Source organism: Amblyomma americanum, chromosome 1, assembly GCF_052857255.1.
Source record: "Amblyomma americanum isolate KBUSLIRL-KWMA chromosome 1, ASM5285725v1, whole genome shotgun sequence".
Lineage (NCBI taxonomy): Eukaryota > Metazoa > Arthropoda > Arachnida > Ixodida > Ixodidae > Amblyomma > Amblyomma americanum.
In genome coordinates this window covers 173,335,674-173,363,668 of record NC_135497.1, presented here as the reverse complement: position 1 = coordinate 173,363,668, position 27,995 = coordinate 173,335,674, and the positions used below count along the sequence as shown (strand labels likewise).

At 43.4% G+C, this 27,995-nt stretch overlaps 2 protein-coding genes across 6 annotated transcripts in view; one reads left to right on the top strand and one right to left on the bottom strand.

Annotated features, from left to right (window-relative positions):
* Window positions 1-20,434, bottom strand: part of Jarid2 (Jumonji, AT rich interactive domain 2) — a 98,173-nt gene extending 77,739 nt beyond the window's left edge. For 4 of the 5 annotated variants that reach the window (XR_013310977.1, XM_077647786.1, XM_077647787.1 and 1 more), the window contains exons 1-3: window positions 19,902-20,432; window positions 7,897-8,084; window positions 5,044-5,228 (exon numbers count right to left, since the gene is read on the bottom strand). Coding sequence is in view for 4 of the 5 variants with exons in the window: in XM_077647786.1 (XP_077503912.1) it covers window positions 5,044-5,228; window positions 7,897-8,084; window positions 19,902-19,988 (460 nt within the window). In the remaining variant the exon portion in view is untranslated. Of the gene's footprint in view, window positions 1-5,043; window positions 5,229-7,896; window positions 8,085-19,901 lie in introns of all 5 variants that reach the window. The other variant, XM_077647788.1, reaches the window with a different exon arrangement.
* A 362-nt stretch (window positions 20,435-20,796) lies between these two features.
* The window catches only part of PIG-T (phosphatidylinositol glycan anchor biosynthesis class T), a 29,976-nt gene continuing 22,777 nt past the window's right edge, over window positions 20,797-27,995 (top strand). Inside the window, exons 1-3 of the mRNA XM_077647790.1 lie at window positions 20,797-21,017; window positions 23,565-23,742; window positions 26,309-26,537. Of these exons, the coding sequence (XP_077503916.1) occupies window positions 20,828-21,017; window positions 23,565-23,742; window positions 26,309-26,537 (597 nt within the window). The 5' untranslated portion in view covers window positions 20,797-20,827. The remainder of the gene's footprint in view (window positions 21,018-23,564; window positions 23,743-26,308; window positions 26,538-27,995) is intronic.

Sequence of the window (27,995 nt, the reverse complement as noted above, 5' to 3'; positions counted from 1 at the left end):
AAATTTTTGAAAATGGGAAGAAGGAAAACGTATACACACCTAATTTTATTGTTATCTCTAGTAATAAACATTTTCATTTTTAAGACCCTTGTCTTCCTTTAAGTGCTGTTACAGACCCTTCGGAGTCTGTTCCTTCCTGGGATCCCGAATGCTTCAGCTCTTCAATGAAGCGTTCTTTGACTAGTGACTAGACTGGAGGGAGCCATGTGTGCTTATTCAAGTATATGAATTCAACTATTCCAATCCAACAACTGGTGTATTTCACAACCAACTGTTTAAATGTGCAGTGCTCAAACTTTAAAACCTAAAGAATCAAAGAAAATGTGGAAAACATTAGCTAGGTTCTTTAAAAAGGCCGCTGCTTCAGGGTCCAAGTGCTAGTTGAAGCTGTGAAAATTGACAACGGTACTGATTTTGCATGAGGACTATAACACGCAAAAATTACGTCCCAAGCTGATCACAAAGGTTTTCACAACAAAGCAAAAATAGTGCGGCATGGAACTTTGCAGTGGTATTATGCTGCAACAAGGGGCAGACCCAGATCTTCAAAAAGTTTCCATCCGATCTGACACCCCAAATTTCCAGTTAACTTGTGGCTGAACTAGCAATAATTGCACTGGAATACACGATACTCCCCTGTAATAAAAGAAAAAATCATGGCAAGTGTTTTATTTTTTTAATATATATATTGCTGGCACAATTTTTGAAGAATGGTTCTAACAAGTCAGCATAATGTACGAGCATATACACAGATAGTGTTTAACAAATGTAGGAGGGATAAGAAAAGAAAAATGTGCCACAACTGTTTAAAAATAAAAGTTCTATTCCAAACTAAGCAAACACACTTGATGGCTACAAAATTAGCCCCCAAAAAATTAGCAGCTGTTTTTTTGAGCTAATTTTGTAGCCATGAAAAACCACTAGCCCAACTATATACGCTGACAAGGAACTTCGTGCAGCATTTTCTGTGCAGTAGTTTTTGGTTGAAAAACACACCAGTACACTTGAATACCACCCTCATTCACCAGGTTAAGACCGGACACGCTGACAAGTTAAGAGAAACTGGTCGGTCTCCTGCCTCTAAACAGCACAAAAACAAGACCCCACTGGTCTGCAAGCGTGAATGTGGAATGCATTGAAGGGACAAGCATAATTTCAATATGTAGAAATAAAGATAAGGTATTGTCAGCCTCCTTACTTAACAGAAAAACTTCATACGTATGGTTCAGTGTCTTCAGATGTTTCTTAAAATTCATCATAACTTTTGGCGTTTTTACCTACAAACAAAATTAGTTTTTTTTCTCAGTCAATCTATAAAATGCAGGCTATTTTTTTCAGTGGAAACCTAGTTTGCCACTTTCTTTTGACATTAGCTGTAAAAATTCCTTGCATCCTCTCTAGGTCCAAGGAATTTTGCCAAATGATCTATGAAGTACAGAGTCGATCACACTTGTCTAGAACGCTTGAGAAGTGCCGTCCGGGGGAAGTAAGGAGACATTCTAAAGCAGGTATTGACTTTCTCTGATAATGCTTGCGCTGGAGAGCACTCGAATAGACACGTGAACCGCACAGGCACAGCGCCTTAACACTAGCAAAGCAGTTGCAAAAAGATTTGACTTCATTTGCTCTGCAGCCCACTGCCCGAGCGTTCTAGACAAGTGTGATCAACTCTACTTACACAGCTGACTGCAATGACAAGATGGGGCTCACTAAATCTATAACCCATAACCCATGCAGTTAAGCAAGCTATGACGAGAGGAAGTTGCCGTCCACTATTTTCGCTTCCAAGGCAAAGCCATTAGCCAAGAGACTGCAGCCCTACCCCTCCAAATTTCATTTTTCTTCCTTTCACCAAACATGCATGCCATAGTAAACTTAGCTCTGTTGAAAGGTGGTTGCATCATTTTGCATTCACAAGGCTCCCTTGCAAAGCAGCCACCAGACTGACAGCGCACAAAGACAAAAACGATGTTTGGGCCATTAAAGGAATTAAAAATTAAAAATTAATTGTGGGTAATTCCCATTGCCACTGGTGTACCCAGCGGTTTCCAATGGGTAAAAGCTCCCCCCCCAGACTGGTGCTTGGCATCTCTGGGATGAAATGCTTGAGAAAAGTCTTTGGCCTACCCCCCTTTGATGGGCCATTGCTGCATCGCAGCTATACATCCACCAAATGTGGTAAAGCCCATTTGTGGCCCTTTTCACAGAAGTGCCTGTTCCAAGCTCACAGCAATAGGATTTGAAGGTGCTGGCTCCTTTCTCAAGCTATGCACCCGGCCGGGCCATGGCTTGTACACATTTGAGAAAACTGGTGGGTACCCAGCCGGCAGCAGAAGTTGAACCTACCACCTCCCAAAGCCAAAACAGTTGCTCTACCTTGAGGCTGGAGAATACAGCAAACCCAGTGGCGCCCACCACTTGCTCAACCTAACCCTCTGCAATTTTGCTCCTTTCCATGTGCCCCCGAATACAGTCGACGACCGATTTTTCGGAACCTCTAGGGACCGCAAAAATGACCGGAAAAAATCACAAACTTATAGCCAATATGGCGGAGAGGAAAGGGAGGAAGGAGTCTTGTGCATATTCTGAAGCTCCTCGTGACTAAATTTCGCCGTACGTCATAAGGACAGACGACATACGGCGACCGCTTTCACGAGCTAGGCCTGGCTGTGCTGTGCTACCCTCGGCATGTCGCCGATGAACGCATGGGTTGGAACAAAGCCTAGAAGCAAAAGCGAACACGCTGCTGCGGGAACTGCACTGCGCCCCCAGTATGAAGGGTCTGGAATGAGAATGCGAAGATGGGGAAACGAAGTAAGCGCCGAAGCAAGCGCTCCTTCAGCGTTGGCCTTTATAACTAGGCCTAGCGACTAGAGCCAAAATCAGCATCGTATCCGGCGATATGCACTTTGTGGTGGCTTGCCTATAGTAAGAGGCATCTTGCGTGTCACCGAAATGCTGCTTGTTTACAGTTTTACTATAGAAAAGTCGGGGTTGTGGTGCGTTTTGCCGCGGGTACGCCGACATCGCTCTGAAATGCACTACCATTTTCTTCCGCGCTCGCAGTCTCTTTGAAGGTGTAGGCCTCCCATATGCTTCGCTGCAACCTCTTCCCGTATTCGGGAAGAAAGACTCGGCACAGATGGATTCCGCAAACTCTGACTACTGTTCAAGTTAGTGTGGTGGCAGACGTTCAAGAACAGTACGAATTCGAAACCACGCGGGCGCAATAGGCCATCTAGCGCATAATTTCAGCCTCGCAATTTAGGAGGCTCACTTTAAGCTTGAATTGCATTTCGTTTGATGAAGTTTTCGATTTCTCGTGCAGCCTGAACTTATTTAATAAGTTCGACTGCACTCATTACATGGCGGCTTCGGTATTGGCGACAAGTGGGAACGAGGTCTGAAAAATCAAGCAGTCAGTTGCGGTGCATTCAAAATTTCAGGCGCTCTCATATAGTATTGTACATCTTTATCGTGAAGACTTAATAATTTTCTCCCCTCAACCGCTGGCTCGTTACACTGAAACTACGCACAGAACTTGGGTATTACGGTAACTTTGGTTTCGCAGTAAGTTTGCCAACAGTACCTAACTGGTACAGCCGCGCATTATGTAAACCCGTAATCGTCTGACTCGAAATCGACGAACCGACAGCCGCCAACTCTGGGTTTTCGCCGAAGGGCGTTACTGGTGCCATCTCCTGTTCGCATAGGAAAGTGCCACGGCGCGAAGGGCGCCGAGGTCAGCATTACAAGCTGCGCAGGTCCTTTCATGGCACCACTGCGGCCCTTCGCGGCAATCCGGTGCTGGCGGCTTTCAGTTCGCCGATCTCGGCGCAGATAATTACAAAGTTGCATCATTCGCAGCTGAATCAAATAAGTATCATTGTAAAACTTGCTACGAGACAAAAGTTACAATACGCAAGCTCTGTGCTCAGTTTTACCGCAAACGGGCCAGCGGTTGCGGCGAGAAAATTTTTTGAAGTCTTCATGATAAAGACACACAATACTGTACATTGTCTCTATGGGCCATGTCGTGGTGCCGCAAAAAAGTCCGAATAATCAAGCACGTCCGAAAAATCATGCGTCCGAATTTTCGGTCGTTGACTATACAAAGACAATCAAAAACTCGACAAACTGAACAGAGAGAGGCATGTTCTTTAGTTTTTCTATACTTTGCCTTGTAAACATCATGCTGAAAATAGAATCAGCTAAAATAAACCCAGCACACTTTTCACAGCATATTTGGCTTCAGGCAGTAACGCTGATCTCTGCAGATATGGCACTCCTCTGAAAGACATCTATCTTCCCCAGTGCTCAAGCAATTCCCAACACTTTTATGGCTGAGAATCACTGTGCTAAGACAAAATCGCTATCAACCAATAAGCCCTAACTAAGTTTTTCCACTGCTGACTACACAAAAAATCTACAAAGAGACGCTCCCAATAATGAAGCGCTCTAAGTGTTGGTGCTTGTGTGAATCAGTCTTTCCACTCTTCTTATAATTCTTCAGGTTTACTGAGCAGCATATGGTTGCACACATTTGGCAGTGAAGGTGCCACACCTACAAGTGCCTCAATATTTAAAGGCTGAAGTAGATTCGACATTTGGGCTAGTTGGTATAGCATCATGGAGAAAAAAAAGCGCACACAGGACAACGGACAAGGAAAACCAAACAACACAAGCACTTACTCGCAACTGGGCATTTATTCAAAAAATGCAGAATAATGAGAGAAAGATAAAAAACCACAAACAAAACCAAAACCTTCACGCAGGCGCATCAGGATAAGTATTCATGCAGGCATGTCAAGATAAGAAAACTCCCTTTCATGCAGGATCACCATTGGGTCAGCAACACACGTGTGCTCATTCTGTATGCAAAAAGGCCTGTCAAAAGTAAGAGAGTTTTCTGCCCTGACTTCTACATTGTGGATGCGCCAGAAGCAACTCAATTAGCCACACAATAGTAGCAAGTAACATCAGATACATGTGTGGTGCACAACATTCAACAGCAACTTTCAAAAAAACATGCATGTTACTGACCTCTCAGGCAAAGGAACGTAAGGAAGTCCTCTGTCTTTGGCCTCCGCTTGCAAGGTAGCAACGTCGAAGGTTGGCTTACTGTGTCTCTCGATTCACGGCATGGTGGCAGAAGTTTGACTGGTGTTGGCATGGGACTGCTAGGGTTGGAGCCTTGAGCAAATTTGCGCTGAGCATGTACCTTTATCCTGCGCATGAAGTCACAAAGTCTAAGAAAAGCTGTGTGCATTTGGTAAAATTGCTACTGAGACGCAGAGTGTTTTTTTTTTTTTAAACAAGGGAATGAAACTAAAAAAAAAAGTCAGCACTAACAATAATTCTATTCATTTGCTGCATAAAGATAAGCCACAGACTCAGTAAAAGCAAGCAGTTAATCTTCTGAGCAGTAATCAGACCAGAATAGCAATAGATCCATTAGTTATTCAAACAAGTCCTTAGCCAATTTTGGAAGCATTTTGTGAAGTGCCAGCTATCAACAGCACAAAATATTAAAGGCGAACAGTTCTGAGCAAACACTCCAACTTAGGCAAGTCCTCCCACTCCCCTTTATTACCCGAGAATCGTTTGGCCACTCAGTGCCCAACACAAGCCCACTCCCCCCTTTCAACCTGAGCACATGTCGTTTCTCTACTGACAGGGAATCATTTGGCCACTTAGTGACCAACACAAGACCCCTCACTCTTCGATCTGAGCACGTGCCTTTCTTCATTACCTGAAAGATATTTGGACATTCAGTCTCATGCAAGTCCTTTCCTTCTAGTATCAGTGCCTCAAAACGAGATAAGAAGACAATGAATGGGCATGCCTAACCCTAGATTTCTGGGTCCAACTCTATGGAGTTGTTCAACAAGCTTGAAACTGGTTTAATGCATTCCCAAATGCAGGTTTTCAACAGCTCAGATTACGCTGAATTTTTCTACATGCTAAAATGAATTTCAATGTGGACGAGAACAAAAAAACTAAAAAAAGATGCACAAGTGAAAGTACCCTTTGCTCCGCAAGTATCACGAGTGAAACTGAGTGCACTGTACTTCAAAAAGGTGAACGGCGTGGTGCCGGGCATGGCAGCGGCCAGCGTGACATTTCGATACGTTCACTGGCTATGGTCGCAGACGCCTAGCCATGCACTAAACCACTCCATTAAAACCCCATGCTGGCTAGTGCTCAACGTATCGCAATATAACGCAACATACTGTTAAACCTGCAGTTGTGTCCACTGAAGCCACGAGAGCGACAATTGCGCACCACAAATCCTATGAGCGCCATATGCTAAAGTGGCCTTTGTGTTATCGCACTCTGCATTGAGGTCACGTATATATTGCAAGTTAATGAGCACACCGCATATTTGAGGAATGTTTCAAAGTCCTATTAAGCACAGCAAGTCACCACGTAACAGCCAGACAACCGCAGGTAAAAAGCCAGCAGTGGCATAGCCGGCAGCACTTAAACGTAAAGCAAACTAGGATTAAGACTAGGAAATTAGGATTAATATTAAAAAGCCAAAAGTAATAGCACTGGTGTGGAAGTAACTTTTTCCAGTGCAACCACACCATACTCCGCCGGCACAGTGCAACACCATACGCCACCGCACGGTGTACCGCTTGCTGCTCCCTGATCGGCAGTGGCGCCCTTAGTGGTCGCTTCTGTCCCCAAACCAAACTTTGGCAGGAGTTTCATGATCGATAGGAGAATTGAATTGACTCTGGAATAATCTTGCAGCGTAAAAAACAAAAATTAAAAAGATAAGTTAATTTTAGTCAATTAACAAATCTCTTTGTTGAGCTCTATCCCGTACATAATGTCCACCTTGCTATACTACCAACCGACTGTCATACTTTTCATGGTTTTTTTTAAATAAATATCTGTAAACAGAAAATAAATCGTCCGGTATATGCATGGTGCTAAAACGCACCATCAAACTATGAACATTTTCTGTATGTCTGGATGGTAGAAGGTATGACAAAGAGTTGGCGTGTTTTATAACTAGAGCTGCATGTCTGTAGTAGACAACTTAATATTAGCAATAAATCTGAAAATTTGCATATTTTATGCACCCGCCATGGTGACTCAGTGGTTAAGGTGCTCGCCTACTGAGCCGGAGTACCCAGGTTCGAACCCAACCGCGGCGGACGCGTTTCGATGGAAGCGAAACGCAAAAGGCGCCCATGTGCTGTGCGATGTCGCTGCACGTTAAAGATCCCCAGGTGGTCGAAATTATTCCGCTCCACTACGGCACCTCTTTTTTCCTCTCTTCTTTCACTCCCTCCTTTATCCCTTCCCTTATGGCGCGGTTCAGGTGTCCACCGAGATATGTGAGATAGTTACTGCATCATTTCCGGTTCTCAAAAACTAATTTTCATTTTCATATTTTATGCACAGGGGAAGACAAGCAAAACCCATTGGTGAAGCCATGGTTGCAATCAGTGCACATGAGTACCTGCAACTGTTCCTCTAAGATTTTATGAGCTTGTTTCATGGCATGAATAAAATGTTCATCACAAAACTACCTTTTAAACAATTGTACTATTTGAGGTTTCTTTATTAAAGAAATAGCATTCCTGGGTGGCATTTAGACATGCATGCCTTCTTTCTATTTCTTTTGAGCTCGCTTTGTTATATGCCTCCATGCTATCATTTAAATTCAGTTCCATGTTAGCGCTCTGTGTTGTGTCTCATTTTTTCATCATTTCACTCTAATACCTTCGTCAATAGGTGCTTCTGAAGTCTGCTAATAAGCAGGAACAACAGACTGCAAAAAGAAATTGCACATCTCACTCTTGCAACTGCCCTGTAAAAAATCACTAGTATCATTACAGAAGAACTATCATAAAAATGCAGCTTAGGAATGCAAACAACCTCTTGGAGTCGGTGTCTGCTGCTTTCTTTGCCACAACAGTACTTGTGGTTGTCTTGGGTGCCTGCTCCCGACCATCTTCTGAGGCATTCTCATCCAGCAACCGAGCTTTCTTGGTTTCGTTGAGTGAAGCATACAGTGCCTTTTTCAGCTGCTTCTCTTCCATCCAATGGAGCCCATTGCTGCAACCCTGGGTGTAATGAAGAGCATAGATTTTTAGCTTTCAAAGCAAAGAAGATTTTTGCAGACAGGAAGCACTGTGCAAGCAAATATGCAGCCCTACAACAAATGTTCAGCAATAGCTCACACTAAAGATATCACACCCCTGCGTGTACCAAGACTCACAGTAGGTTTCACACAGGCTATACTAAGATCTTAAGCAGCTATAAAACAAAAAAAAATCATGTCCAGGGATTTTTCATTATGTTTGACTATACCACAATGCATTCTCTTCGCTTTTTAGTTACACCACTATTGCCAACAGTCCCATTTTGTTGTTAGAAGAGTTCCGTTTGTTCCTGTGCTCATCTGTGTAGGTTGAGTTAGAAAATATACCTACAAATGACCTCATTCAGCTATTTCTTTTCTTCTTATTGCATGAATATCATAGACTTGAAAAAAAAGATAGGCAATCCTTTGCAGCACAACACAAAACGTAAGCTACCAAATGCACAAAAACAAGCACAGCTGCCCTCATTTCAGAAAAAAAATGAACATGTGCTTTAGTACGCCACAAAAAGAAAATATTTTGTGGCATAAAATTTTAAATGCACGCACAGCATAAAAATGAGACACTTTTAGGAAAATAAAGATGACCTTTAATATGCCGAAATATAAACACGTAAGCATACATATCATTCTTCAAATTTTGATAAACAGTAACCATTCTCAGTATTTGCACTCTGAATAAGTTTTACACCAACCATGTTAAATCAAATCTTTTTTTTTTCGGGGGTGGGGGGGGGGGGGGGGGGGGTAGAACGGCACACTGCTTTCATTATGTGGCCATGCAAAGGTACCTTTCTCACAGGTGTAGGTTTGGGAAAAGCTATAAAATTGGGACCATTTTCATGAAAAACAATGCTTCTTACATAATATTATTGAGTGAAAAACTTAAGCAATCCTGAAAAAATTACAGTTCTTCCACTGGCATTTGTTCACTTTAAATATAACAAATATTTCCCAACCTCTGTGACCTTTAAGGGGAAAGGGTAAGCCCTATCTTTCCCGTGTATTTTAGGGCATGTTTCAATACACTTTTCTCAACAACCAATACAGATAGCGCTGACTGTTTGTCATTTTTATTGCTGCTTTCTGCCCTTTCGATTGAACCAAAACTAAGTAACACTGTTAAAGCACTAATTTTTTATGAATTTTTTCTCTCGAGCACTAGATTTAAGGCCACTTTTTGTGTTGTTTCTACCTATAAAATCAAAATAGATAAATGTACAAGCATAATTTCGGTGCAGTATGTACCCACATGCCCACATAAAGTACACATAAACATCTGGCCTTCTGCCTTGTACCGTTTTGAAGATAATGATACTGCCATAACAAAAAATCATTTTGAGATAAATGAGTTCAAAATAAAAGTAACTTTAATACGAAGTTTTTGGCTATGCCAACTTTACCTGACCGATTTATTCCATAGGCATGACCTCCATAGTTATTATCCAACTCATCTTTGTGTTTTTTACCATTCGTTTAGTTTCCTGGGCTTTACTTTTCCTTGCCATGCTGCTCAGCAAGCAGAGGAAACTTGTCGCCGGTCAACTTCTCTTATCTGGTGGGAAGAGTTACTGATTCACGTTAACCCAAAGGGCTCTAGAACCTTCGTTCTTGCTATGTTACTGCTGTTGAATGTCATGACAGCATCTATTGTTGACATCCTTAGCGCCTCTGGTACTAGAGAGGAATTTTTTGGATTTTGCTCCTACATGATTCCAACGAGACATTAAAATGCTATCAGGGAGCCAAGAGCTCCAAGGTTGTTCCTAATTATCTTTTTACTCCAAATGAACTGAAAAATACTCAGTTCCGGTCATGGAATTGTATTTCAAATGGCTGGCAAGACATTGCCTCAACAAGAAATGTGTTCTGGCCGTTCACTTCCTCCTTCAAAGCTATTATTTAAAGGAAAATATACAACGCAAGAAGAGCAATACTGGAAATGATTCAGAAAAGAATGTCCTATCAGAAATTAAAGAAAAGTGAGAATCATTTTTTTTTTTTCATTTTTTGCTCATCCTGTCCCCTTACAGAATTTGCATTAGAATAATGTGCAACGCTATATTGTCAAAAACGAGTCAGCTGGACTGAGCAATAAAACATAACAAGTTGACATTATTATGTATTTAGAATAGAGCCCACAAGAGTTCAGAAATCATCACTGCGCATATCCCCACAGACCTGAGAGGTTTAAAATGCATACCAGGATGCTTTGAAAAGACTTTCCTGCAAAAATTTTGGAAAACTCAAACACACAACTGAGAGTCCAAAAACACCAATTCCCCTTTGTTTATTTTCTCTGATCACTTCCATCTTCACACATCAGGCCACGGCCCTCACTTTCTCATTTAACTACGCACTGATCAAGTTATTGAATCCAGTGTTGTGAACAGACACTATAATCACCTGTGATTTTGTGCAGCAGATTTCTGCAGCAACAGTATTTTAAATAACATGAAACAACATGGAAGGTGCTTCAACATAGAACTCTGCTTTTCAGTCAAGAAAGGCTAAGACAGATGTGCTAATCAGTTTTTCCAGGTGGCATTCAACATCAAACCTGCAATGGTGAGATGAAGCAATGCTTTCTTTGCACACCCCTGTGTCACTACAGTTCTATTTCTCTAAGCTGACAAATGAGCAAGGACAGAATTGAAATCCTAAGCTCTACTGTGTTTACCATGATGGTGCCTAGTATCGCTTTAGTGATTTCCCGAGCCTCTGAACATCAAAACAATAACAGCCTGAGTTGAAAAAACTGAACGGCACTGCATGAGGTGAATGCAGACTGCACCTCACGTTCCATCTGTGTGCCACCATGTACAATGAGCTGTGCCTCCCTTATTTGTGGGCTCATTTCCTGTGCCAACTGCAGGGCAGATGTTGCAGTAAAGGCTGCAACTAAATGCATACTACCACCATCCACCTGAGCAGGGCCATGAAAATGCAAAGGAAAGTAATACAATGTTCATTTTCGCTCTCAGCGCAACACGAACGGGACACAAGACGAAGGACTAGCACAAACAGGCGCCGTTTGTGCTAGTCCTTCGTCTTGTGTCCCGTTCGTGTTGCGCTGAGAGCGAAAATGAACACTTACCATCTCGCCCAAATTTCCGCCTTGCTGAAAGTAATACAACTTTTCCAAATCTTAGCACTTAAAAAAAATAGCCAGGTCTGAGTTTGGGACTACCACCATACATTTGTTTTTAAAAGCTTCAACAAGAGCTGGATTACACGTACTGCTTTCAGTGCAAGTGCATTGCATACGGCAGTGCAAGCAAATACCCAGATTATGGTAGCCGTCACGATGGCATTTGGCTACTGAGCCTAAGGACGCTGGCTCAAATCGTGGCTGCAATGGCTGCATTTCAATGAAAGGACAATGTGATAATGCCCGTGTGCTGTTTAATGTCAGTGCATGCTAAAGGACCCCAGGCGGCCTCAATCAATCTGGAGCCCTTCCCACAGCATCTGCCACAGCTGATATGCAGCTTTGCGATAGTAAAACCCTATACACCATACTAACATACCATACCTAATTATGGTAGTCAATGTTCATAATACCTAGCTTTTATAAGACAGATTTACCTTATTATTTACAAATTTAATACAAGCTGCACATATTATGTTTTAGTCACTTTGAATGCCAAAGAAATTAAATTTTTCTTTTCCAAATATGTGTTGTGTCTTAACTTTTTGCTGGTCTTTATAGCAATTCCTCCATAATGACAGCTGTTTCATCTTCGAGCACATTAAAGAACCCCAGGTGGTTGAAATTATTCGGAGCCCTTCACTAAGATGCCCTCATAGCCTAGTAAAACCAATTGACGGTCTAGTTGTCCTGAATCGCTTCAGGGCATTAAACCCCATAAAGAAACAAACTACACCAAGGAAAGGATACAGCCAAACCAATGTAGCATGTCCTTTGGCATGTGCTAGATATCAAAACACATGCACACAATGCTACCTGCAACAATGTGCTCAAGAAAAAATAAGGGTAGCGGAAGAAAAAAAAGCTAAAGGAAGCTCTTTGCAGTGAATTGCAGGGTTTAACATACCAAAGCAACACATGGGCTAAGAGGGACGCCATAGTGGAGGTATCCGGATTAATTTAGACTGCCTGGGGTTCTTGAACGTGCACTGATTTAGCATAGCAAACGGGCACCTTTTGTGTTTCACCTCCATAAAAACATGGATACTGTGCCTGGGATTAAGCTCGGATCGATTTCATAGATACATTATGAATGCTAGAGATGCATGATATATCAATAAGGTATTGAATTTTAAAATTGGCAAGGGTCATTTTTGTTTCAGTGCATCGAAGAGGTAATCAGCAATGTAATAACAGTTGAAAACTTTGCTGGGCGAAACCTTCCATGCACATAAATTGCACTTGAAAACTACTGAATGTTTGCACAGAGAGTGAGAATCTTAAGTTCACTTACAATTAATCTATCAATGATAGCTACAATATACACAAAAGCTATCAGTACACTGCCACTACTGCTTAGGTCCAGTCAGGCATCAGCTAAAGGCTCAATTTTTTTAGTATGTGACGCAACTTTAATGTGCACCTAATACGCCATCAACCACTAAGAAATCACATGGAACACTCAAGACTACTAGACACTGATGCATACAGTACAAGCGTTCACGAGTGTCTGGAAGGGGGGGGCAAGGGGGTCGGCTTCCCCCCCCTGGAGTTTTGAATATTTGTATGCACTAGCAGAAAACAACTACACAGCTTGATTTGCACGCTTAGGCCCTCCATATCTGTATGAAACGCCCTTCAGGATTGCGAGCCAACTTTGCACGTTACACACTACGATTTAGACACTGTTGCTGACGAAGCCGTCACCGTGTTTGGTACACAGAAGAGTCGTCACATCATGTGAACCGATTATGCAATTGTATGCTAATAGATTTCTATTGGTGTCACATCAACAGTCAAACCCACATACAGCAATACCGTTAGAACAATATATCGGATATAACAAAGAACAAACACAGCACCGTCAGCTTCATCATGTGTTCTATGGTAAAATAGACCACTTATAACAATGCTGTCATAGCACATTATCGATTATAACAATTGAATCTGGTCACTGAGAGCCAACGTTAAAAGATACAAAACCATGCAAATGCTAGAATGACACCAACCAAACCACGCTCAACGCAAAAGAGCACGTTGTTGTGAAAGAGCATAGACCTCCAGTCTCAGGAATTAACCAGCGGACTCTTCCTGCTTTCATCCGGGGTTGCGTTGGTGCCCGCAAAACTAATTAGCCACTACACCGTCGACTGGCGAGACCACGGGGGACAGCTTCTACGAAAAAAAGCTTGCTTGTTTTCACCGATGTTCGGGATTCCTACTTCTGGAGAATTCCACCAAAACAGCCCAGAGAGAGCATCCCAGATAAGCTCATTCAACGAGCAGCGCATGCCCTGACGAACAGTCTGTCCTGTTAGGGGATGACACATCGCCTGCTTTCTTGCTTCGCTGTCCACCGTGCTACTGCCGCTCCTGGAAGCTCGAGATGGTTCCAGGAACCAACCAGGAAAAGTTCCGAGAAAAAGGAAGATTCCCAGCTTTAGCAATCAGATATGCGTGGACAACTCTGCCTAAGGGCCGCGCCCATGAAACCTGCTGCTTGGTGGGAAAGGGTGGGAACAGGGTGGGAACCTTACCTTATACAGTCTTTCATTCGTTCTATGATGTAAATAAGTGTAAATAGAAACGTCTTGTTCTTTTCCCTCAGCCTCCCTCCAAGTCTCCCCCGCATTTCTCTTGCGGGGCACCACTGCAGACCATGGCATGCAACGTGCGTGCAATGAGCACCTGACCATGCAAATAGAGACAGAGGGCACGCCGGGGAAGCTTGCATGCCATGGCGATGCAAAGGAAGAGAAGATATTTTCTCCTGCGCCAAGGCAGAGGAGAAAGTGGGGGGGGGGTCTCTTTCAGTGGAGCAGTCGATTACTTTGGGGTGCACCGCTCATAGAAAATGTGCCGATGCAATTTTTTTTGCATTCTGTACAGGGACCAGCCGCAAGAACTCAAGCACTGCCCCATCCTCCTTTCCTGGCTTCCCGATGCCAGCGCCACCGACAGCGTGCTACATCAAGGCTCCCATACCCTGTCACCTCGCTGCGGCAAGCAGTGTGTGTGCGGTTGGTCGTCTGTGCGGTCAACCCCGAGGAACTCCCCAGGCAGCTTTGCCTGGAGCGGTCCCAGATGATGGACATCGACGCTTCTTCAAACGTCAGCAGGTGTTTGACTGAATTTTATCCAGCTGCCCGGCCGAAGATTCTAGTGTGTCACGTGACAACGCTGCTGCATTTGACCAGAATGATGCAAGCTTTCATCAGCGGACAGCAGCTGAGGTCACCAACTCCATGGAAGGGACTCCACCAAGAGAGAGCTCCCGTGACATAGTAAGCCATAATGATGCCCTTTCTCCTCCCTTGAGACTAAATTGCAGTCACAACAGCGAGAAAGCAACTAACCTGTTACAAGAATGTGACTTGGAGAGCTTCTAGGCAAAGCTAAACTCACAGGCATCCCGGACTGTTTGAAGTTACGCCTTATGGTCGCCAAATATTATATACAACTTTAAGAGTCACAAAATATTACATACAACTTTATGAACGATGTACCACCTGACAAGAGAACTTTTCGCTACCAATGGATGGCAGATTACGTTCCTTGGCTTGCGTACTCAGCGACAGCGAAGGGCACCCTTTGTCGTTTTTGCGTTACTTTTCCTCTGAATGTTCACTGGGGTACTCAAGGCAGTTTTATCGTGCACGCTTTCAGCAACTACAAAAAAATGCACGAGGCATGCAGGGATCACGTAAAATCCCAATGGCACCGGGAGGCAATGGCTGCATCACAGAACTATATGGATGTGATGACTGGCAAGCAACTACCCATTATACAGCAGCTGAGCAGAGCACTACAGGAGCAAGTTCGAAGGAACCACGAGAAACTATTTCCTATAGTTTCCACCATTATCTTTTGCGCAACGCATGACTTGCCAATTTGCGGGAAGCAGTCTGACAGCGGAGTCTTCAATGATCTCCTTGACTTTCGGATAAAAGCTGGAGATACTCGACTTCAGGAACACTTTGCTTCTTCTGCTGGCAATGCTAAGTACGCTTCCGTCCGTGTTCAGAACAAGATCATCACAATCTGTGGCGAAATCCTGAGAGAGCAAACAGCAGCCGAAGCTAAGACAGTGTTTGCTTTTTCTGTCTTTGCGGACAAAACTGCAGATATATCAGGAGCAGAGCAGATGTCTCTAGGCATTTGCTCCATTAACAAGGCAGGAACCAAGGTTTGCATTCGAGAGCAGTTTTTGGGATATGTAGGGCTGGAGCAACTGAACTCTGCTTTCATCGCAGCTGCGATCTTGAAGCTTTTAACGGATGCCGGGCTGATTCTTTCAAACCTCGTTGGTCAGAGGTATGATGGATGCTCTATAATGGCTGGAAAAGAAGCTGGAGTGAACAGAATAATACAAAAAGAGCTTCCAAAGGCACTATTCTTTCACTGCGCAAGTCACAACTGAATATCGTGATCAACAATTTGAACGAGGTTTCTGAAATAATAGGGATCATCAAATAAACTATAAACTTCTTCTGTGAGAGCGCGCTCCAAAGGAAATTGGCACCCAACATTTCGATGCTGTATGAAAGAAGATGGTCTGCAAAATACAAGTCAATTAAGATCTTCTCTCAGCATTCTGTGGCCATAGTCGAAGCACTCGAGGAGCTCATGTCAATGGAATCAAGCTCGAACGCTGCATCTAGGAAACGAGCTCACATCCTTTATTGTGCAACAACAAGCTCATCTTTCATCGTTTGCTTGTACATTGCAGCAAAGTACAGCGAATGACTGAAACCAGTTACGAACGTTCTGCAAACTGTATCCATGGACTTCCATTCTGTACACGACAATATCACTGAGTTGCAGAACATTTTTCACGGCCGCCGGACTAACGCTGAAGAGCAGTTCTCTGACATCATGAACACAGCAAGTGAAGCAGCTAATCGATTAAAAATGTTGATATCGGAACTAAGACAAGCCTCTCGTCAGGCCCACCGAGACAACTACGAGATTCAGTCGCCGGAGGCATACTATCGTGTGGAAATATATGTGCCCTACTTGGACTCCCTCACTGCTTCTTTGGCTCAACACTATTCTGAAAGCAATGCGAAGAGCTTAAAACTTCTCCAGCTGCATCCAGCAAAAATAAAGTATTTGAGCAGTGTTGTTTGTTGCCGTTTGTTGCCCTCGCTGAAAACTCCAAGGTTTTTACTATATCGAAAACTTCAAGGAAGAGGGTATCTCGTGGTACCAAATGTGGAGAAGCAAAACTGGGGACTCATCAGAAATAACGTACTCTGAACTTCTGCTTGAAGCCAAGGCATTCTTTCCCGCTGTTGCAAAAGCCACTGAGGTGGCTCTGGCCTTGCCAGTTACAACTTGCACTGTCGAACGCTCCTTTAGTACAATGAGGAGAGTGAAAACCTGGCTACAATGAGGAGAGTGAAAACCTGGCTACGCTGAACAATGACAAATGATTGGCTGGACAGCCTTTGTATGATGAGTGTGTATCGAGAGCGTGTAATATAGCACAAGGATGACTTTATCACCCGTGTGATCACGCAATTTTCCCAGGAAAACCCAAGACGTCTGCAGCTGCTATTGTGTGCTAGTCATCAGTTGTATTGTGTGCTAGTCATCAGTTCACGCGAGTCGAGAACCTGCACGCAGTGAGACTGACCATTCTTCTTCACGAAGTGATAGTAACTATTCGCATTTTGCTGTTTCATGTGTGTAGTTTAGATCACAAATAGTGCCTTTTTGGTGCTAACCTACCGCCTCTCTCATCCCTGGCCATCGGGAGTCGCCCCCCCCCCCCCCCCCCCGCGCGCAAAAAGTTCTGCAGACGCATTTGCAAGCGTTGTAAAGATGCCACAATCAGACAGACCTTGAATGAGAAAATATCTATCATTTGCTATAAATGGCCCTTTTTACAGGGGGTAAATATGCAATGCATTAGTTCTACACCTAGTTGGATAATATATAGAGGCATTTTGCAGGTTTGCAGGAGCTAGCTGGAATAGGTTGCAAACCCAATATTATGCAAAGCACACTCAATATGATAGCATGTATCCTGAACAGACCTACATTTTAACGTGTAGCCTCAACGAATAAGATTACAATGAACTCTTGACTACTAAAACCAGTCATCCACACGCGTCTGAAGCACTCGAATGACTCACTGGGGAGCGCACTTGCATCATTTACGAGTAGCCTAGAGCTCGAAACAAGATCTTATCATGCATGCACATTGCCATGGATCGTGTTTAAATGTCCTGAAAAGCTGCATCGGGTCAGCCAGGCAGAGGCGACTGTCATAAATGCACAAGAGTGTGCCATCTGAGCGCTCTAGACTGTGGACAACTATACATGTCACTGCCCTGGCAACCCACAAGAGATTCATGAAAAGGAAAGGGCAGCATTTTACAAACACTGGTCTGACAATAACTGAAGGAACAGCTGCTGCACCAAAGCAGTTCCCCAGCACTTGTTTTACGCCTGACCACAACTCCAGCGCACAAATAAATAATGCTGTCACCATCTATGATCAAATACAAGACAAACTTAGATTAATTTACGAGGTGTAGCAGGAACGAATGTTTCTTCCCTGCAATACCCTCCATTTAGTATAAGGTCTTGATGGTTTTGTAGAGAGAGCTACACTGGGCTACCAGTCAAGCATTTCGCGGTGGCTGGCAGAGGCCAGTGGTTCGCATGTGCCGTTACCATGGCAACCGGAGAGGAGCAGCAGGTGCGGCATGCACTTCGCCGTTGCCACAGCCGCGCGCCCGCTCCACCGTCGGAGCCGCGCACTTCGTCGCCGCCTTGCTGCATGCCGCTCTATCACCCGAACTGCACGTGGCATGCGCAGCATTGCGTATAAAAGGCGGAGATGTGATGGGCGGCTGTATCACAACGTTTGACATGGATGCAGAGGAGAGTCCAGCCGTTGCTAAACGGCGGTATAGACAAGAGAAGATTAACTCTTCCGATCCTGAGGTTGTCGCCTGGCACTTGGCCACTCAACAAAGAGAGAATGAGCGTAAAAAGGCGAAGAGAGCAGTGGAGACGTCCTAACAGAGAGAGGAACGGCTTTCCAAACGGAGATACCAGATTGCCAAGCGTAATAGACGGCGCATAGCCACCGAGATGGAGCCTATGGAAGACGTCAGTCAACGGGAACCAACAGAAGAGAATGTGAAAATAAGCTCAGACAGGGAAACATACCTCTCGCTATGTATATGCTGGCATAACCAGCTAGGCCGCTGGCCATTTTTTTTAATTTACAGCAATGCTAACATCACAATGTAGCATCCATGTAGTCATGGCTAATGCATTTCAGTCGCATATCTAAGCTTCATGTAGTTCGCACCCTGTACCACCCATTGCTGATAGCTCTGCAAAGTGCATGATGATTAGTCTTTTAGTAACTGCTGAAGAGAAAATTACTGTTTTGAAGTGCTCACACAGAGCAAAGCATGTGCATTTTTAGGCCCATTTTTTAGGTTTGGTTTACGGGGTTTAACGTCCCAAAGCGACTACGGCTATGAGGGATGCCGTAGTGAAGGACGCCGTAGTGAAGGGCTCTGAAAATTTCGATCACCTGGGGTTCTTTAACGTGCACTGACATCGCACAGTACAAGGGCCTCAAGAAATTTGCCTCCATTGAAATTCGACCCCCGCGACCAGGTTTGAACCCGCGTCTTTCGGGTCAGCAGCTGAGCGCCATAACCACTGAACCACCGCGGCGGCCCATTTTTTAGGCATTTTTTTTGTTTCACGCTTGCATCCACCATGTGTAGAATGGCAAACAGTGCGTACCACAATGTGGCAATGGCCAACAAAGCGAAGCTGTACCATGTTATTCTCAACAGGCGATAACGCCACCTGCAGTAACCAATTGTATGGACTAGTCATAAGACGTATCTCTTAGTGCATGCAAGCACTTTAAAATGAAATTACCTTAATGACGACGTTTACAGCTGCTAACAAGTGTGCATGTTCCCGGGAGCTACTGCAGGCAAATGTCAGCAAGGATGGTGGATGGCAGCCTTGCCCAGCACACCACTTTTAAAAAGGCTTTAAGAGAGGCAATCCAGCTTTTAAACAAAGAGCAGCTTTTCATGGCTTGATATAGACTACAAGGTCAACAAAACACATACTGCCATTTGTTTCACAGTTCTGAGAAGAAAACATACAAGTTCTAATGCATTACACGTTCAGCATTCACAAATGCCCCATGTTTACAGACACCCGCATAAAATGAAGACAAGGCTTGAGGAGGCTACAACATTTCACGCTATCTTGGGTAAAGTGCCCTGGCATTGGCTATGTTCCACCAGCTGAGACTTTAGCAATTTACTCTCAATCCTGCTTTACTTAAAACAACACAACACTGCTGCGGCTCTCCTGGTGTCAATGACTGCTCGTCTCTAAATCCCCCCGTCAGTTTTTCGTAGCTCGTCCCTTTTCTTTTTTCAATCCTTGATCTAGTTATCCGGTTCTTGCGATGACAAACTAAATAACGCAGCCTTCAACGTGACACGTTTCGCGCGACTGAAAAAAAAAAAATAAAGGTGTGCTTTTTTTTTTTTCTGGGTTAGGTATGCAGGACAGCCCTCAAAGCTGTCCTACATTCCTTGACGTACAGAATCAAGCAGACATATTTACCAGGCCTTTCGTAGAGGCATTGCGCTTGGGCCGCTGCGACGTTGCCGAGTAATCGGACAGCTGCCGTTCTTTGAATGCGGACTTCATCTTTCACCTTTCACATTCACTTCATTGTTTCAACTCTTGTCCGTTGCTACTCCAAGGCTTGTGCGCGTTTTATGTGCAACATTATGTTGATTAGACGCAATTTCAGGCTGGATCATATATCCTTGCGTTGCTGTGTCAATAAGCAACGTTCGCAAAAAGGACCTAATAACGCACTTTACCAACGCAATGAAAACGGCGTTCCCAGTGCAAACCGCGCGTTCGTACCGTTAGTGGCAAGAGCACTCATCCACAACAAAACTGCTTCTGGACGCACTCTGAGCATTCTTGTGACCATAACTGCTCCCAGCACATCGCTGTCGTCTCAAGAACATTCAAAGCTTGCCAATTAAACACGTGGCTGAAGGAAGCAATAGCGTCCGCGCGAACAAAAACAACCAACTACTTCACGCACCACACACGCGCGAGCGCGACATGGTGCCTTGCATTCGTTGCCAGACGAGACGCGCAGTCTTTGCGCGCGTCCCGCTGTTTTCGGCAGTAATTGTTTTTATTTGTACCCGCAGTCTGTTCGCGAAACAAGGCAGATTCTACTGTTCATACTTTAAGCAATTGCTACATTAACGCTGTTAGAAATTAATTTTTTAAACAAGCAACATGTAAGAACGCCCGCTCACGTAAAAAGAGTCGAAGGCAAATGAATCCCCAGCCTTCCATTACGACGTGTCTGTTGCGATGTAGCTGCGTTATTGTTTTGGCTCGTGAAAATTTATACAGAGTGGCTATTTCTTTCGAACTGAGGTCCATGTTTTTTTTTTTTTTAATTTCTGCTATGCTTCACCGCACGGTTGCCGCGGTTGCCCAGCCGGCATTGTTTGAAAATGGCGTCTTCGTTCAGTTCGTGTTTGTGGTGGCTGTGTAGTTTTTTCGTCGTCCAATGTACTTTAGCGAAAGGCCAACATAGTGATAGTTTTACCGAAGAACTCTTTATAAAACCATTGTCCAGTGGCCATGTGTATAATTACTTTCTTTTCACGACAAGATGGAATATTGACAGAGCGAAGGAAACATGTAAGATCTCGCTTTTTATCTGAAACTAGTGTATGTCACCCGTACAGGGAGCGTGTTCGATGTAACTGGTGTCTGCACCTGTGAAGATCTAAACGCATGTGCTGTGCAGGTGGGAAAGAACGTAAAAGTACTTCGGGGAGTTCTCAACCAGCAGAGAAGTATCAATAGACCGCTTACCTTCAGTCATCCTTCGTACAGGGGTGGGACTTTGTTTCCAGTTCTTTCTCCACACAAGTCTGTTTTAAAGCTAGAAGGCACAAGGCGCAAAAGTAGACAGGATGGACGAGGCGCTTCTACGTTCGTCCTGTCTACTCTTGCGCCTTGTATCTTCGAGTCATGCACCATCTCGCCCAAAAGTCGATTCTTCTGAACTTAGTTGCAAGGCATGCCTGCCTGATGCATTGACGTGCATGTTGTTTGCTACATACCAGGAAAGAGAGGTACTGAAGTGGATTGTGCGTGATGGCTGCATGCAAGCAAGTAAAAAAAAAAAAAGTCGAGTGTTTACTGAGCACCGATTTGGGCGGTACTACGCCGCACGCACGAAATCCCGTACAGAAAGGCGCGACTTCAAAAGGAACTCTTTTTGAAACGCCGTAATCGGCTGTCGATCGCTATTTGTCCGTAAAGCTTTATCGTGAGAGTGATGACCTCATATTAATCTACGCTTGGTAAAAGAGAAACAGTGTAGGTAGACTGCGTGATAAATGCTGTGATGCATGTAGTGTTGTGAAGTTTTGACATGGTTTTACCCTTATTAAAAATCAGCAGGATAGCCAAAAACTTTTACTGAAAGCACAATCGCCCCATTACAGTTATAGAAATTGGAGGAATCGGCTCCAGCAACGTTTAACTCCGTAGAACAGAGACTGTAGTAAATGGATGCTTATTTCTAGCAGTGTAACAATCCATTTAGAAGGGAGAAAGTTTTGGAAACTGTTACTGCGCAGTTGTACGTACCTACAGTGTCCTAGAACACCTCAGCAGGCTATGATGCAACTACTCCCCTCATCCATTCATGTACCTATGTGGACATATAGGCGGGAGCATGCAAAGTGGGTAGTGGCCATTCTGCTGCACTTCACTGTGGATGGTCCTAGTGCCTGTCTAGTTCATTTAAATTTTCCACTCCTACCCCGTACTCTTCGTTTCACTGACATAATGTGTGAGCTAGTGTTATCTGTCATTATCTATGATGTTATGAGGCAACCATCACTGAAATATGGTGCTCACCACGTACCCTTACAACTAATTTTTAATAAAACCATACTGTAGGAGCTGACAGGGAATGGCATTGGCGTTTTCTGTTCTATTCACCTCATCAAAGAAAAAACAGTGGAGGCTGTGAATCACTGTCTACTCCTCCATATGGGCCATTACAGTTTCATTAGCAGTTCGTACCAAGTGCCATCCACTGCCTATGTGCTTTGAATAGTATCATCTAAAATCTAAAATGAGTCGGGGCCAAGAAAAAACTACGAGCATTGAATAAAGCAGCTCAGTTATGAAAGTTAAAAATGTCATCATCAGTAACCGCTTTGCAAAACCTAAATTTATTTCAGATGCAGCCACAAACTTAACTACTATACTCCTGCACTATGAGGCAAATTTTTTCTTTTCTTTTTTTGCTAATGGAATGTAAGAAAAACTCAAGTGTTTGGTTCAAGTGCACTCAAATACTGCGTTCCTAGAGTACATAGACAGACACGTTTGTCAGTGAAGAGCTGAAAGTGTGCAGCCTCCTGAGTGTAGTACTGTTCTTAAAGTGCAGTTTTGTTTTCCTAAACAGAAAACTGCTTGTAAAGCTGGTGCGGTACTCTGTTACCTCCATACCCCTCTGATTTCATGTGCAATTCATCTTGGCTCATGCACGATTCTGAAAGTGACCATCGTGCAGTGTTAATGTGATGCATTTTCTGTAAATGCAGACAACACAAAAACATGAGAAAATTGTGTTTTGTCATTGGCATTATTTGTGTCGATGCTTGGTCTGAAACTTTCAGCTGAGCATTTGGGGATAAATGTAATGCATGAAGATCTAGAATCTAACCATGCCTTTCCTTTAAGGGAATAATTTCTGTTGTTGCCAGAACTATGACAGTGCAACTGCTTGACATTAATTTGTGCAAAATTATGCTGAATTATGTTTGAGTTAGTGTCCTAAAAATGCATTGCTTACCATTTCTGTTGGTTGGTGTCTTGCACATGCATATCTTTATTTTCTTTGCATGTGCATTAAAAGAGTTTTGGCAAAAAATGGGCAACTAGCTTGAACTTTTCATCTCACCAAATGTTACATTTCAATCTGTAAAGCTGAGGTTCAGTGTTTGGCATTTTTAAGAATATGAAATGGTTGCATCTTCTTTTCTATTTTACTTCTCATAATCAGATGTAAGCATATGATGAGAACCTAATGCTACCAGTAGTGCTTGTGCTTAAAAGCAATGTGAGATGTAATTTGTAACTTCTGTTTTTTTTATGGTGCAGAAGTAATAATTAGAAAGGTTTTTAACCCTACTCTTTGCTCCCAAACTTGAGAACATGCAGTCCAGCACTTCCGCCTCTTTCCGTTGTCCCTCGGTGAGATTGTGAGCCAGCAGCGGGTGCAAGAGCTGCACCTATCCCTGACACAGGGCCGTTGGCAGCACCGCAAATGGGGCTACCCTTTCCAAGAGGCACCAACTGGAGCTCATCTTTGGGCTTGGTTTGACCCTGACACTCCTAGGCAAGATTACCAGCCTGCTTAGGCAGGCTTGCATGCATGTTTCCTTTTTTTTTATTCTTCTAAGGTGTCTACTTGCTTGATTGTAACAACCCTTTTATAGTCATTTCAGTGACAATAAATAAAATGAGAGATTTGTGCAGGTGGAGTTTAGATTTCTTTTCTTTTTACCCTGTTGTAGGTTGTTTCGAGGTTTTTTTTTAGGGCCTTGCATGGGCCCTCTGTGAGCAAATTCAGTTTACTTCTAGTCATAAAAGTGAGCACTAGCCACTTACTGCATAACATTTATGGCAGTGAAATAATACAGCCAGTTGTGTAAGGTAAACGAAATGTCGGGATTGTATTCCGGGAGAGTCACTTTTGGAGGTATTACTTCCTACACATAATCGTCTTTTAAAAGGACCCTGAAATGATTTTGATGGTCATATTTTAGTGCAACAGATCTGTACAGGTGGCCTTTGTGAGTATTCGAGTCGAATTTAAAACCTCAGCGTGGACCCTATAATTTACAACTAATTTTTAAAATTTTCTGCTCACAATAGCTCGCAGCCGATTAGGGCGACACCGCACCACGAGTTCTTAGCCACCCCTATCTTAATGACGTCTTTGTGCAATCTGGGCGAGCCTTCTCATTGGGCGTGTCCAGATGATGTGGACCAGATGGGGCGCGGAGGGGTGCAGTCCCGACCTGTTTTCTTTACTTTTTTCCTGGCTCTCACCATGTATGAGTTGAAGTGAGTGAGGAGGAGAATCATTTTTAATCACTGATATTTTTGGTGTTAATGAAGCTAGCTTAAAAATTTTTGTGGTGTGGTGACAAGTGATAGCATGCTGATCGCATGTGTACCTTTCCTAACCTCAGTAAATATAATTTCGGGGTCCTTTTAACAGTCATGATGGTGAGCATTGTGGTACTGGACATGGTGGGCAGTTTCTCTCAACATCATTTTGACATCATATAGTCAGCCGTGCTGGCATAGATTTATGCTTCTCTTAACTTTCTTTCTGAATTGTTTTGACAACTGTCTCTCTACCAACTGTAAATACTTTGTAGTGTCATTCGGAAGGATACTATTATTAAGGGGACAGTTTACTATCGGAGACGAGTATTGAAATATTGGAATATTTTAATACTAGTTTCCGACAGTAAACTGTCCTTTCTAATGACAGCAGCCATTACAAAGCATTTACGGTTGGTGGAGGAATATTTTAGAGGTCTTACCCCCATGGTGGCAATAACAAGGGCAGAACTTGTGGTTTAGGCAGGAAGTTATATTTTAAATTAGCAAAGTCAGTCTAAGCTGGTGGCGGTGCCATGTCATGTTCTCTCCTTGCGGCTAACATGGCAGATGCCTGGAGTGAATATACTGCATTTCATGACTATGCCCCATCGTCATATGGCAGTTAATTTTTGTATATACTAACCTAAGCTTATTACCTGAAACGCTTAAACTTCGAACAGATAAACTAAAGGCAGTATACCAACCCAGCTGAATCTGACCTAACCTTCAAATGTTTTCAGGAAGGCAGACTGCTAATATGCTGCCAATATGCTGCCAATATGCTGCCATTGGCAGTACTGCTGGTGGCAAAAGCAGTTGCTGATATCTGTATTAGTATTTTTTTATTGAGCGCATTTTTAAAACCACCTTAGTGCGCTCAACTATTGTTATAATAAAACCTATGCATTTTGGTTAATGGCACGTTCGTTACTGCCATCACACGCCGCCTAGTTGACGTGGCAGTCATCATGTCCAATAAGTTGCCTAGAGTCACTGTACTGACTAGATTTCACATCTCCGTTGTTGGTTCGCAGATGATATCTACCATCAGAAAGAAAGGCTACCACATGAGAAAGCTAGGTTTTAAATTGTTCTGGTTTGCTTGTCAGCGCCACATCTGGTTTTCATTTATTTAGGCGAGGAGCTTTTGATTGGCAGAAAAAAAAACGTCTATAAAAGTAGACCGTTTCTTTAACAGTTGGACAGATTTCACACACCTATTACATGAGCACACCGAATTTTGCTTAACACAAGAGAAAAATTGTCACTGGAATTTGTTGTCTAAAGTTATGGCCTTGTGTTATCGCTGTTCTCGGGTGCCTAACTTAGCAAACATTTGAAGCTGAAGCACCAGTAGTCTGATGTGTCTAATGGAACTGGAAAATGTCTGGTCGAATATGTTGTTTTCTGTTTGAGTTCTAGAATTAGACATGCCATGACTACTGGTTTAAAGAAGATTCCCTTGTACCTGGATGTTCTTTGTATCTCCTGTGTATGCTGGACTCTTGGACTTGAAGGCTGCATGCATTTAGCAAAAGTGGTGGCGGCATCCGTGAAACATAGCTCAAGCATTTGCATTTTTCAAAATTGGATTATTGCGTTCGTCAAAACAGGAATGCTTGGATATTGAAGAGAGGCTGTATGTTTGGCTGATAGGTTGAGGTACGTTTTCTTATTTTCTGTGATGAGCATTCTTCAGACTTAAATCTACCTTGTTTCTGTTCTGGGGCACTGTTTGATACACATGAGTTCGCCATCTTTACTGTCATGATTTGTATTTGTTTCAGTGTTTCGAGTGCGTGGAAAAATCTGACAAATGCTCTGTCAGGCCAGCTTTGTGCATCACTCAACTTTGTTGATGACACCGTGACTGTGAGTCCCAAGAGGTCTTTCCGGCCCCAGGGGTGGGTTCGTTCAGCCAATTCGTCACTTTTGCGCTATGCTGCTCTGCCACGCGAGTCTGTCTGCACAGAAAACCTAACGCCTTGGAAGAAGCTTTTACCATGCAGTAGTAAGGTAAGCATTATTTATACCTGTCAGTAATTTTACTCTTTTTTTTTTAGAACACTGAACAAGAGCAACATACTACTTCTTGGACACCTCATTTGATACACATGTCATCTAAATGGCATTCACTTATGCTCTAGTCTCAAACACCCTGGCTATACATATGATACCATCAGTGGCACAGCTTCTTTATCTGTGGGCTGATATTGTTATTGCTGCCTTTGAGTACTTGATGCTTTGAAAGCAGTTTTGTATGTGTGTGACTAAAATAAGACAAAAACGATGTTTGGCATTGTTCTTTGCTTTATGACATAAAGAAATAACAATTTTTAAGAATGGGAGATAAAGAACCTGGCTTTGCCTTTGCTACTTGTTAGGAAAAGTGCACTGCGTTTTAGGCATTCCAAATCACTAACAGATGTGTTTACTTATCTTTTATTAATGCTCCTTTTTTCTGCTTTGCACAACTGTTTAGTACTCAATGCTAGTATAAAGTGGCCAATTTATTAGTGAAAAAAGAAATAATGGTGGTCACCTTTCATTTGAGAGCAGTTTCAACAATGTCGTGTACCAATCAGTCCAGGTGATCTGATAAGTGCCTGCATTTTGTCTGAAAGTAGACAGTGAAGAATTACATTTTTTACTAGTATATTCTTACAGCATAGTATTTCGACTCTGTTTTACAATGTTCTAATTCTGAAGGTTGGATCGTTCGCACTGGTGATGGTGGACGTGCGCAGGCGGCTGCTCGATAGTGACAAAATCTTCAGAAACAGCAGAAGAGGCAGCTGTGGCACTAGTTATAGCTAGCACTGACCTGGATACAATCTTCTCCGATTCCAACTTGGCCGTTCGTAGCTTTGCTGGGGCAGAATCTCGACTGCGGCATAGCAGATACTGAAACTGACCAGGCAACCTTACAAAGAAATTGAGGTGATATGAGTGCCGACTCACTCGGGGAATCCTGGAAACGAGGCGGCCCACAACACGGCTCGAGGTTTTGTCAACAGGGTCGGTGGGTCGTCCCTATCCATGGATTACTCCAAGGAGGAGCTGGCATCTTTCCACATTATCACAAGCCATTACAAAATGGAAAGGCACAAATTTCCACCACCTGACAAAACATTGGATAAGGTGCTATCGACCGCCTGGAGGAGACTCCAAACAAGGTCCTTTCTTAACCTCTATCTATTGACAAAAATGTACCCGGATGACTTCAACCCCGAGTACAGGTTCTGTGGCAAAACAGCCACATATGATCACAAACTATGGCAATGTAAAGAAGAATTTCCACTGGAGGATCTAGTACAAATTCCTTCTTTTGAGCAATGGGAGGCCGTTCTGGTCAGCTCGGACCCAGGCATTCAAGCCTTGGCCACCGAGTAGGCCGCTAAGGTCGCCGCTAGCCATGGGCTGGAGGCCATCAAGCACGGACCGTCTGCATCTGCATTTTGACGAAATAGACGT